Here is a 14,388-nt window from a genome sequence, read left to right on the forward strand (position 1 = left end):
CATTTGAGAAATGACTTTTTGAATATTTGGGACTTTGGTATATTTGCTTTTCTAATTTTTCCTAAAATTTGCAATGTGTATTTTCCATAAAATGATTTCTTTATTATTTATGTCCTGCTGTCTAATACATTATACAAATGGATAAAGTGAATCAAGCCAAATAATTGACATTACAAAATACCAGATCAATCATCAAAACCTCCGGAAAAAATAACAAACATATAGACATAGACGTCAATAAAAACATAACACAGGAACAGTCAAATGTACATCTATTATTATCTGTGTCATATTGTAAAGTTTCAGCTAGTAGTAAACACACATTTTTGTGTGACATTCCCCACCTCTCTTAACCATTTAATAATACTTTTTGATGGTGATAGCAAATATTTATAAATATCGAGCGATTGACAATAAATAAGTAAAGTATTCTTAACCATTCTTGCGTTACTGAAAACAAAATTCAATTTGGTTGATGATTAACGTAAATTCAGTAGCGTAATTAGATAGGCTTAAGAAATATTCTGTTACTGCATATACTGAAAATATGATTTATTGGAGGTGAACATCCAGCTGCAATTTCCGTTGATATTCAAGAAGACAAATTATTCTAAAATTTTGTCTTTTATCAACAAAACGATTCTTTCGAATAAAGGTCGTTATCTACTAGAATACTGATATTATCAACCCCATGTCATGACCAGAAATGATTTGTCAAAGAACATAAACTTTCGATTACTTCGAACTGAATGCACATCCACTAAACGCAATCACAAAAATGTATTACAGAAGTGTTTTCGTAGTAGCTTATTTCACACAGTGTTTATTTCAGTATACACATGTTTTGCACCGCACATTATAGATATTTCTTTTTTTAATAAACAAAAGCCCATTTCATCAAGAAGCAAATACCTTTTTGTTGCCATGACTGAACCTATAATTGTGTAGATTAGACATGTAGAGTGTTTAAAATCCGAATACTTGGATCAGGCAGGATCATATGCAATTAGTTAATCAACGACCATTGCGCTTACAATTATAAATAAATCATTATTTAATTTAACAAAAGCGTACTCTTACTCAAATAGTAACTTTATCAAAAGAAATCCGACTGTATATGAAACACATACATCAATCTTATTATATATCAAAGTTATGATAAGCGATTAAGTATGTGTTCCCGTCATAGATCTTAAAACACCATTTGATATACATATAGAAAGGTGTAGTGCATTTGGTAAAGTGCAAGAGATGTTATCATAATGTCTAAGGTGCAGGGAATCAAATTCCATTAGAGGGAAGAGGAAAGATTTGCTAACGCAAATTTGAACATCCAACATTGTTATGCTTACTTTGAGACTATTATATATATTTACGCCGAAATATTTGTCAACACGATTTCATAACACCATATTCGTGAAATACCATCTTATATTAGTAACAGGCTATTATTTGAACTTGGAATTATTTTTTATAATGGAATTTGCTTGATTTTTTGTTATTGATTTTTTTTAATAAATTCAATGTTTATTCTGTACTGAAATGTTCTGTGCTGCGCACACCACTCTCTATTGCAAAGAAAATAGTATATTTTCAATAGAATGTACTGTGCCGCGCACAACACTATCTAACCAAAATACATTGTATGGAAAGTGTTACTAACCGCTAAGAAGATTATACCAAATAAACATGGAATTTATCAAAAAACTTTAAACACAAGAAATTATGCAGATTCCATAATTAAAAATAATTCCAAGATCAAATAATAGCCTGTTTAGTATTGTTACCGCTTAAGTCTTTTGAGTTCACCAAAAACAGAAATATAAAAACAACAACTTGTTAACTTTTTAATCATTTAAAAAAGCCGCTTGGAATATTACCCTAATGTTAAAACATTCATTTTGTAGATTAGATTCCTTGCATATTGGATGCTTTTAGTACACAAAAGCTTTGCCACAATATGCCCTGTACCTCCTCCTTGTAAATGTACAGCATATTCCGGTCAACGTGCTTACTGTTCGCAGTTGAATCTAACACAGATCCCGGACTCGATCAAATCTGGCGGTACCTGGATAATTGATTTCAGTAATAACAACATTAAAACAATCAATGCTGGGGCTTTTAGAAATGTTCAATTAGAACAGGTATATTTCTCCAATAACAGTATCTCAATTGTTGATGACGATGCATTTTCTGGATCAGAAACAACAATGGACGTTGTTCGTTTGGATGGGAATAAGCTGAAATCCATACCACTCGCATTAACGAGGTTGTCGAACTTGATAGGAATAAACATACAATATAACCCTTTAATCGAGCTAGACGAAACCATTCTAAAAAACCTGTCAAAGTCATTGACTGGAATATCATTTGGATCGTCTTCTATGACATCTTGGCCAGTGTCGCTTCCGGAGCTTAACAATTTGCTGATGTTAAGCATTTATAATTTACCCTTTTGTGAATTTCCAGATAATGCGTTTAAAGGATTTGAAAAAAAAATAAGTTTTTTGGAAGTCATTTCTACGAATTTTCATAACATCCCCGTTAGTATGAATAAACTTACTAATCTAAATTATTTAAACTTCAAGGACAACCATTTCATAACAGAAATACCAGAAGAGGCATTTACTGATCTTCACAATATAACAACTATGAATTTTGAAGGCAATGGCATCATAACAATGCCAGCAATATTTAAAGACTCCGATAAAATGTATCAAGTAACAATTAAGTCAGATGAACTCACAAACTTGACAGACACACGGCACTCGGCAAAATCGCAACTCAAATTTTATTACCTTACTCTGACAAATACAAAATTGATGACTGTTCCTAAGGCAATCAGCAATATGTCAACCGTAACAGTTATTAGTTTAGTAAACGGGAGTATTGGAACTATTCAATCAAATGATTTCAAACAATTACCAGCTTTAGCAAATATAGTGCTGTCTTTTAATCCTATAACCTCGATCAAAACAGACGCATTCAGGAATTTACCTTCACTGAAGTACTTGTCTCTAGATGGGACACTGCTTACAACAATACCAGAAGCCATTGCGAACACAAACGTTTCATGGGTCAATATGAACAATACAAAAATAGAATGTACATGTTCAGGTTTGGCCTGGATGAAGTTATGGCCACGACGACTACAAACTACGATTGAAGGGACATGCTTCAACACGGGAAAGTCAATAATGAACTTTGTCACAAACATTATACCAACATGCAAGGTTGGAGATATCCAATAGACACTGCTGAAAAACGATCTAATAGTTACTTTCAACTTTTATACAAAACAACTTATCATTCATCAGTTTATGTTAACCGTTGATGATTTTCTGACAAGTGTATCATGTCACTTTCGTAATATTTAGACTGTGGTAAACCGTTTTAATTAAATTTTGTCTAAAAATGTAACTATGTTCTTGTTTTATGTATGACTAATCAGTCCTTATATCGGTTTGAACCCTTGACGCAATAGCTGCATTGAAAGCAACAATCCTCTATCATGAAAAAAATGAAAAGATTTCTCAGAGGATACATACTTCTAATGCAGGCGATGCTGATGTGTTGCTACATAGAGAATAGAGAGACAAAAATACCAAAGTCGAAAATAAACTGACAACGTCATGGCTAAAACAAAGAAAAATAGACAAACAAAGTACATAAACCACAACATAGAAAACAAAATATTTCATTGTGCCCGTCGTGTTGTTCATGTACGAACAAAGGGGGACACTAGGACAATTCAAATCATATTTTCTGTCGTAAAGTTAATTTCTCGATCGACTGTGTCCACGGAGACAGTGTGACTTCTTAAAATCGACATGATGCCACATTGTTTAGTTTAGTTTAGTTTAGTTTAAACATATTTATTTATAGTGGATTGGAAAACAAGTTTTCAACTTATATTAATCCCTTTCCACTTTGCGGGTGCGAGTGCTGCCTTGTAGCGGCATTAGCCTACTCTTTTTCGAAATCTACAAGGGTGTCTTTAACGTGCAAGAGAAATGGCTCTCTCTTAACACGGGTCAGACATTTATCGTCCCCGTCCGACGGACTATCATCGTTTCCTCAAGACCATACTCGCAAATGGTGTCAAGGGAGAGCCGAAAATTGAGTTCCTGAAATTTTCATCCCAAACGGGATTCGAACCAGGAACCTTTGTGTTAGTAGTTCGATGCACTAACCACTACACCACGGCTCTCATGCCACATTGTTAAACCTAAAAGCTAAAAAAAACTTATACTGATTTGTATCATGATGTCTTGTGTCTTTATGTATTCTTTGAAAATTAAAATATTGGCGGTATTATTAGTTACATAATGTGTTAGTAGCCTAATACGATATATATAGGGTCACTAAAACTCATATAGGGTGAGAGTGAAGCTCCAACTCCATATGGAATTTACTGACCTCGTATTTATCGTATTAGGTCACTAGCACACTGTGTAACGAATATGACTTACCGTCTTTTTCTTTTGTTAAATTTAGACTTGAGTTGTCTCATTTGCAATTAAACTACATCTTCTTTTTTTTTATTTAACTGTTCAAATGTTTTATTCTAAGAAACTACTTCCATTGGGCTGCACCAACAAAACCAATGTCAACAACAACAATTTAATTTCAACAACATTGATATAACAATATTAAACAGAAGTTTCAATACTTTTAAATACTCAAATATGGTGCCAATGTAGTACCTCCACTTCTAACCGTATGTTGCATTAGCCTTTGATCTCTACTAACCTAATATGGAATATACACGGTGTCCACGCGGACGTTTTTAACCAATCATATCCTTAGAAATGTATAGGAGGTAAGATAAATTGTGATATCTTGCTTTTGTGTGTAGACTTGACAAAAAGACAGCTACAGTCACATTCGGAAAATTATGTTCATTAAGACAAGTAATGTTAAAAACATATTTAAGAATGTATTCATTTTGACTTATAATGGTTTACTTTGACAAATTGTGACTTGGATGAAGAGTTGTCTCATTGACCCTTATATCAAATGTCTTTTATCTATTATATGTTTCTTTTCAACAAGTAACATTGCAAATGGTAGCTTTTGGGTGATAATTCCCCCTCCACCCCCCCCCCCCAGCGTCACTGATCAGACTTTTGTATACGAAACGCGCGCCTGGCGCAAATATAAAAATTTAAATCTTGGTATATATGATGAGTTTATTTACCAGCAATTTCAGTATAGTTGTATCATTATTGTGCTTGCACATCATGCATGACACTCATAATATTGGTAGTTGAAAACACACTCCTGCTAGTCAAACATAATTTATTTCTTTATATATTTCTAAACTAGACATAAAGCACCATTTAGAAGGCTTGTCGAAGATAAGGCTACGTCATGTCTGTTTAAAATGCCATATTTGTCTGCTATCGTCTTATATAGAAATAGTCAGACAGAGTAATGAGTAATGAGTATAAGTATATCATAATTTTGATGAGTATACTCCATCGTTGACGTCAACGCCAGGTGAATTTACAGAATTGTCCTCTTTTTCTGGTTTATATTTGTTGTTTGGTTTCCTGAAAGAAAAATAATAGTATTTTGGTAAAAACAAGTTAATCATAAATAAGGGTTGTATCTACATTTTTGTTATTACAACATTCATTAATCAAGGATAAATATGAGAATTATAGGGAAATACTTCAATACAAAACCCAAAACAAAACTCATACATATTAACATTATCCCTATTCAAAGTTTCTTGATATTCAACTTTTCAGAAGATTATGGGATAGTTCAAGGAGAAGTACAAAGCAAAACAACAAAAAAAAAAAGAAAAAAAAGAGGTAGATATACCTCTTAAACAAAAACATATGTTCGATTTGAAATCTGAACTTATCCTAACTTGCTGAACCATTATTAAGTGCCATATGTTTAGTCTTTAGGCAATTTTTAGTCATGACTTATTTGTAAGATTTAATACTTTTTTGGACTATTCGTTTTTTTTTTAGTTTAATTTCTCCTTTCAAACTGTCAAAAGCTGTTGTTCTTACACAAAATTAATATTGAATTATTCGAAAACGATGAAACTGTATTTGATTGACAGGAAGTGATATTTCTTAAAATTTTGATTCTTACAATTACAATGATATTTATAAAATACGTAATATCTTTGTTCTAAGACATTGCAATCAAAACTCATGTCCAATGGCCATCTGCAACGAAAATTTATTTATTTATGATAAGTTTAATAAGGCCTTTAACATAAGACAGTGTTGATATATTTGACGGACACTTTAAAAATCTGCTATCATCACTAAAGTGCAAAACACATGAAATTGAAATTAAAGGAAAACACCGACGGTCAAATTACTTAAGCTAGAGAACAAGAATTGATAATAGTTATCAAATGTACCAGGATTTTAATTAAGTACGCCAGACGCGCGATTCGTCTACATAAGACTCATCAGTGTCATTCCTTGATAAGCTACGTCATCTCAACTGACATTGAGATGTCTCTGTTTTATCTAAATTTGCTTTTTCCACAATTAGTATCGTCTAACCTATTTACAATTGAAGTCACTTATTCTGCAGCAAGCATTTAATTCTGATTTATAAAACAAGTGAATGTTTTGAAAAATCAAATCCTAATCTAAAATGGAATAAATATACTAGTTAGTAGTTAGGAATTAATAAAAAAAAAAGGGGATTGCCTGGGAAGAGGAGAATTTTAAAATTGTGTTGGTTTTTTTTACTTAATATTATTAGTATTGATTGAATTGGTGTTCAGATCAACTTGACTTATAGTTGAAGACATACTTTCCAAAGTTTATTCCGTCTTCAATTGTTTCTGGTAAGTGTTGGTTGAGTGTCTCGGGCAGCATCAAAGCTAGAAGTCCAGCTAGCAATGCACAGCCACCAAACAGCACAAACGGCAAAGCTCTCCCGACATCACCCGACACAGCTTTATTCTGAGATAAAAATCATTGTTATTCATTTCGGGAACGTAAATATGACAAACAGATCAAGCTATATATACAATGTTTTTCAAAAGGATAATGCAAAATCAATTATGTATACATTTAATTGTATATAACATAAATCGCTTATTTTTGTTTTGTATGCAACGATCGCAAGCAAACTAATATACAATTCATTTAATAAGAAGTATTTGATTAAGCTATATATAAAGCTTCGCAATCCATATGTGAACCCGTGATTACTAACATTGAACTGCTGTCGTTGGACAAGTTTAAGTATTGAACACATGTGTCATGTTAAGGAGGGGTATTTGCGAGAAAAAAAAACCAGTCGAGAGAATGTTAAATTTCGCTCGCCTTACGGCTCGCGAAATTCATTCTCAAGACTGATATTTTTCGCATACACCAATCAAGAACATGCTATATCTGTTTAATTACACTGAATGTTAACGTTCAAAAACGCATTGATGATCCGGACGTTACAAGCGTCCAGTAGGATAGAATATTTTTTGGCAAAGACCACTACAGAGAGGTTAAAAAAGGCATATCCTTTTTGAATTTACCCCGGAGGCGTTGAAAAATGATCGATATTCATTTGATAAAAGTAAATTGGTGAAATATACACAGGCTTTCAACCAATCAAAACCCAGGATTCTTACATAAGGTGTAATTCTACTCAAAATATGTAGACAATGAGATAATTATGGTTTTTGAAAGATATCCTTTTATAACATATATCTTGTATATTTCATCAATGTAAACGCATTTCTAACAAAGTAGTATAGGTCTTTAATGTTTCCGAAAGGTATTATGACACATCATGTACAGGTACATTTCTAATGTAGATATAATCTTTGATTGCGTTTTATGGCTTATCTGTAATAGTTTAGTGTCACGATGCCCATAGACATAAGTTATTCACGTGACCGTGACGTCATCAACGTTTTTTCATGATGTGTGATTTGCTATAAATTCCGGAAGCAGGTAAATCAAGAAAGGGACTTCGGGCGCACGAAATTTTCAAAACGTTTTCTCATTTACCAGCAAGTGGGTGAATTTGATGCAACTGTCATACAAGTGAGAGGTTTAGCTAGCTATAAAACTATGTAAAATTCACCATTTTCCTCATAAGAAAATGCCTGTACCAAGTAAGGAATATGACACTTGTTCATTAGTTTGATGCATTCGAGCTTTTGATTTTGCCATTTGATAAGGGACTTTCCGTTTTGAATTTTCTTTGGAGTTCATTTTTGTAACTTAACTTGATTAACATAGATGGTAACAATCATATATAAAGTAAAATAAAAGTTTCAACTCTTTTGAACTATGTTGACTTTAGATGAATAAGGCATGTTAATGTCACTTTGAATTATAAGACTCCTCATGCATTCCGGTTTTAATTCATAAATCTTTATATTTCAAATGTTAATTTTGAACATTTCTGAAGAAGGTTCATCCAGAAAAGTATCAACACACGAAATATATAAGTTATTCTTACTAACACTTGTAGTAACTTCTATGATTTATTGCAAGGGAATTGTAAATACAACACATTTTGAAAATATGACAGGATCTTACAAGATCTGCAACATAAGGCGAGACAAGAGCTCCAGTATTAGCCATTGTTGAACTTAATCCCATTCCTTGGTTTCTAACAACAGTTGGATAGAGCTCCGCTGACCATATATATATAATACCATACGCAGCAGCTATACCAACTTTTCCTAGCATCGCTAACGTTACAGTTATCGGCTGAAGATCTACAATTTAAGTCTAACTCAAATACATGCGTTTTTATGATATGAATATGAAATATATGAATGATACATTATTTCATAGACAACACAAAATGCTGCACCATCTCTACCCCTTTTTCGGAATGAAAAGCACTCCTACGCCATTATAAATTAAGTTGTGTGATGTAGCACAGTGTTGAACAGTCCTTTTGAACATAAATCGTGCAGAAATTCTTTTTTTCTTCTTCCGATAGTGACGTTAATATCATTATTCTATGAAAATGTTGTGAGTAATAAAATTTCAATTGTTCTGAGATGAAAAAATAAAAGCCATTTGATGAAGACAACCATGTAATTACTTTTTTTTGTTTATATAAAAGCTTAATATGTTTTTGATGTTTTACACTAAATGACTGGTTTTCTCCGTTTTCTTATTACAAACGTTCATTTGATTTTGATAATTTAAAAAAAACCTTTGTTTGATTATTTTATTCAGACCACATTGCGTCAAAGACGAAATATTTTCGTCTCTAGTTTGTTGGCGTTCAGTGTTACTGTTTTTCTGGTGTTATCCTCTTATAGTCAATGTATAAAAAAGAAGATGTGGTATGATTTCCAATGAGACAACTATCCACCAATGACCAAAATGACACAAACATTAACAATTATAGGTCACCGTACGGCCTTCAACAATGAGCAAAGCCCATACCGCATATAGTCAGCTATAAAAGGCCCCGATAAGACCATGTAAAACAATTCAAGCGAGAAAACTAACGGCCTTATTTATGTAAAAAAATGAACAAAAACAAATATGTAACACATAAACAAACGACAACCACTGAATTACAGGCTCCTGACTTGGGACAGGCATATACATAAATCATGAGGCGGGGTTAAACATGTTAGCGGGATCCCAACCCTCCGCCTAACCTGGGACAGTGGTATAACAGTACAACATAAGAACGAACTATACAAATTTGTTGAAAAAGGCTTAACTCATCAGATAGACAAAAAATAAAAGTGGATGTTCCATCGGTTTTATTTTGTAACCCGGATTTATTTTTTCTCAATCGATTTGTGACTTTTGAACAGCGGTATACTACTGTTGCCTTTTTATGACTTAAATTTATGGATTATGAACACCCCTAAAAAAATGATATAATAATATTTGTTGCAAAATCATGCACTTTAACTTAATGTAATTAATGTTATATTAACCTTCACTTGCATACATCATTGGAAAAATAGCACATATGCAAAAGATGCCACCAAAAACCATACACGATACATGCAGCGTCTTTCTTCCGATTCTATCCAGTAATAACAAACAAATTGTGTATGCTGGAAATTCAGCTAGGCCAGACAAGAAAAAATTCAAATAGTAGTCTCCACTAAGATCACCTGTATTCAAAGACAAACCATAATAAGCCATGCTTGCAAACATCCTGAAAAATAACAATTAAGGAGTTATGAATTACAGTAAAATATTGGATGAATTGCCATAAACCTTCGAGGATTTCACAAACACTTTTGAAGGTTTACTTGTGATGCATAGTGTGTCATCAGGGTAAATGTCATTAATTGTATATTGATAGACATTAAATAGTGCATTTTAATTTTTTTATTTTGTAAAGGAGAATGATAGAGAGTTTGAATAATATCGCATTTGTAAGGCAAATATCATTTTCTTTTCATGAAAAAAACATCCATACGAGATGTGAAAACTCAATACACACAAACACACACACACACACACACACACAAACACACACATACACAAAATTTTGTATTCAAGAGCAGATACTGGTATTTTATTTGTTAAGGACAGTTTTGATTCTGAACAAAAGTTTTTGTATTCATTTATTTTCAAAAAGTAACACTACATACCAGTTTATAAGAATTATTAAAGTTCTTTTGAAGAGAACTGGGTTATCTATGAGATGCCAGAATCGACCAGATGGCTCTTCTTGGACAGTCAGATTACCAAATGCCTTTTCATCAACATTCCTGTTATTGCCTTTAGCTATCTTTTTGAGAATTTCCACTGCTTCTTCGTGTTTGCCTTGCGAAAGCAACCATCTCGGTGATTCTGGGATTAGCCTGTTCATACATTAAAAATAAAAACATTACTTGACGATTACGTAGACATATCATAACATTTCGTTATAATGAATAGGAGACAACAACCACAAAACATGCAATTTTTCTATTAATTTCAACATATATGACTGCACATAAATAGGTAAACAAATGGAAATTTGAATTAAAAAATTAATAAAATATGATTTTGATAATTGAATTTTTCTTCTATCTTATTTCATATTGTTGTACATAAAGGCAACAATAATATACCGCTGTTTAATAGTCATAAATAGATTCAACTGAATTATTTCTGGGCAAAAAACCAAAACCAAGGAAAATACATAAACTATAAGCGGAAAACAACGGAACAGAAATGAAGATAAGTTCTTACTTCTAGTCATTTTCGTTGTCTACTACTTTTAACATGTAAGAACATACTATTTAAATGAACACAATAAAACACATTCAGCTTTACCATGTGTTTTGAAAAGAAATATGTTAATAATAAATATAGTAGCACGCATCAAGCGGGAGGAAAACACTATTATGGCAGAAATCATGCAAAATCAAGTAATATATATCACTGAACTAGTATATATTTGTTAAGGGGCCAGCTGAAGGACACCTCCGGGTGCGGGAATTTCTCGTTACATTGAAGACCTGTTGGTCACCTTCCGCTTTTTTTTTCTATGGTCGGGTTGTTGTCTCTTTGATACATTCCCCATTTCCATTCTCAATTTTATTAATTTTTACAATGAAATTAGAAAATGTCATTACTACTTATTCACAGTAACAGTGTAGTATACACCTTATTGTAACAATAAACGGTCAAACATGCATAAAGTTATTCAATGGCAGGATCTATAATCTGTCATCATCTACTGTGTCTATATAGAACTATTTATATATTATTTTAGAATATGTATTTAAACAGTTTTATTTTCAAATGTAACCCATTTAAAATAGCATGTAAATTCACCAGTGGTATGCCAGTTAGATTGCAATTTCACGAGTGACTTACCACCAGTAGAAAAGAAAAAATACAGATGGTATAGAAATAGCTATTTCAAGGTACACCCAATCCCTAATGAGATATGCGACTCCAGCTAAAACGACAAGACCGGCAGCAAAGAAGTAGCATATAACAATCCCAGCCCAGACACGTTTAGAAGGACCTACTAATTCCATGCCTACAAAACAAAAATGCACGTCTTATAAATGAGTGTTAACATGGAAAGCAGGGAAACATTATAAGACATAATAACGTACCAATCGCTTAAAAGAGAAAATAAACTTATCATAGATACCAGGCTTAAAATCTCATAATCCTCAAACTAAATACAGGAGCTAAGTTAAGATTTGGGTTTCAATCATTAATGGAACTGCTCGTATATTTTTATGTATATAAGTTCTAATCCAATTTCGCACATTTTTCTATCTATATAAGTTTAGTTTAGCCAATGTATGACACATCTCAGAACGCTCTAACCAATTTAATATAATGATTTCATTAACAATACTTACCAAGTACAAAAGGGACAACATACAACCCAGAAGTACACATTCCTATGATAAACCTCAAAAGTCCATACACCCAGAATGATGGCGCCCATGCTAATGAAAAACTAGATACGAGAAGTAACCACACAGCAAAATAAAATGTCTTTTTTCTTCCTAAACTAATAAAATTAATATTTCAGAAAACAATTAATCAATACATATAATAAATAATAATACGACAATGCTTTGTTTTATCCCATTGCAACACACATTTAATTTGACGGATCATATAAAAACAAAAACCAGGTAAGACATATTTACACATGGAACACAATACTGCAGTTATAAAATTGTTCATAACTTGAGTAAGAAACTACTCATCAGCTAACAGGAAATTGTTAATTTCCCTCAGTAATATAAGAATAGAAGTTTGCTTCGTTTTTTTTATGACAATTATGTATACACAGGCGGACGTGTGATATTTGCGTCTTTGCGCCTACTGAGTACTAATAAATTGCAAGTGAATGTTATTTTGTACTTGGAGGAAGGAATATAGCAGATGTAAGCATATGCATACTCGACAAGAACATATTTTGAGAGGTTTTGAATGCAGTAAATATATTTAACTCCATGATTTAAGTGGATGCAAACAGAGTGATTTTATCTATGGAATTGACTCATCCTGCTAGAAATCTTACTTCCACTTCTCCATTGTGATCAGGGGACAACATGTTATAATTGACAAATCATAACATATGTACAACTGACTGACCGAATAGGTTTATAAATGATAAATAAAAAAAGAGCATTCGCCTGTAATATACCTGTACACAACCGGCGCAAAAGAAAGGCAAAATCAGCGCAAGTGGTACAGATCGTCGCAAATGCAACACTTCTAAGCAGGTGAATTAAGTTAAAGTGTACGTTCTCAAATAGACTGAAGATATTTGGAAAGACAACAATCGAAGTGTCTGACCACTTTTTAACAAACCGCAGTCAATATGATGTGTCGTCAAATTTAAAAACCAAGATTAAAGTTAGAAATTAAATTTTAACTCACAGGTCAGACAAAGATCCGAAACCTAGTGCTCCTGTCAAAACTCCACCAAAAAATACCATGGCCGCATGCGAAGTTTTCAGCTCATCGTGACAAACGAAGTTTTGCTAGGTTAACAAATAATAAAGATACATTGGTGACAAACAGAAATAAAAACATTTTAAAATGTAGATGCTTACGATATATATATGCGGAATAAACCAATTATGAATCAATGCACATCATAGTATTGTAAAACAAAAAATCTTCTTAAAAGTTTAAATATGCATACTTTGCATGCATATGTGTGTAAATTTAATGCATACCTAAAATGTATAATCAATCGATCTCAGAAAACTTGTGTAGACCTCTTGTAGTAATTACTACAAATCTTATCAATTGTATTGAAGAAAGGCATCCCTTCTTTATCAATGGTCAAATATTTCTAATATATTTTTAATAAGCTTAAAATTAAAATATCTTATCCAAAAAGTGCGAAAACGGGGATCGTCGGTCCTATCAAACAGTAAAATCACAAAAAATAATGAACTCCCAGGAAAAAAAAAGAAAAAAGGGGAAGTCCGTAATCAAATGGAAAAAATGTAATGATAAAAACACATCTAACGAATGGTTAACAGCTGTCATATTACTGACTTGGTACAGGCATTTTCAAATGTAGAAAATGGTTGATTGAACCTGGTTTAATAGCGCCAAACCTCTCACTGGTATGACAGTCGCAACAAATTACATTATATTTACAACGATGCGATGCGTAAACAAAACAGACATAATAGGTAAATTTGTCAAAATAGGGGTACAGTCGTCATCATCGTGTCACAATCTCAATGAGAACAAAACAAACAAATATTTAACAAAGAAGCAAAACAGACATCTATCAATTTTAACAACAACATGCAGTGCTTACTTATATATGTATTTTAAATCAACCCATAAATGATTGAATATTTGAAGTCATGTGACTGCATTTACATCAACTCTAGTGTAGAGTCGAGTGTTTGACGTCAAAACGTACATGTCTCACAGGAAGAAATATAAAACAAATAACTTGTTTTGTGTC

The 14,388-nt window shown here is 32.4% G+C and overlaps 1 protein-coding gene across 1 annotated transcript in view; it reads right to left on the minus strand.

Annotated features, from left to right (window-relative positions):
* Window positions 1-5,178: 5,178 nt before the first annotated feature.
* Window positions 5,179-14,388, minus strand: part of LOC134688060 (uncharacterized) — a 28,107-nt gene continuing 18,897 nt past the window's right edge. The window contains exons 12-19 of the mRNA XM_063548527.1: window positions 13,335-13,438; window positions 12,299-12,453; window positions 11,796-11,964; window positions 10,580-10,792; window positions 9,911-10,137; window positions 8,535-8,716; window positions 6,796-6,947; window positions 5,179-5,555 (exon numbers count right to left, since the gene is read on the minus strand). Coding sequence (XP_063404597.1) covers window positions 5,459-5,555; window positions 6,796-6,947; window positions 8,535-8,716; window positions 9,911-10,137; window positions 10,580-10,792; window positions 11,796-11,964; window positions 12,299-12,453; window positions 13,335-13,438 — 1,299 coding nt within the window. The 3' untranslated portion in view covers window positions 5,179-5,458. The remainder of the gene's footprint in view (window positions 5,556-6,795; window positions 6,948-8,534; window positions 8,717-9,910; window positions 10,138-10,579; window positions 10,793-11,795; window positions 11,965-12,298; window positions 12,454-13,334; window positions 13,439-14,388) is intronic.

The sequence above is a fragment of the Mytilus trossulus genome, chromosome 10 (genome assembly GCF_036588685.1).
Source record: "Mytilus trossulus isolate FHL-02 chromosome 10, PNRI_Mtr1.1.1.hap1, whole genome shotgun sequence".
NCBI lineage: Eukaryota > Metazoa > Mollusca > Bivalvia > Mytilida > Mytilidae > Mytilus > Mytilus trossulus.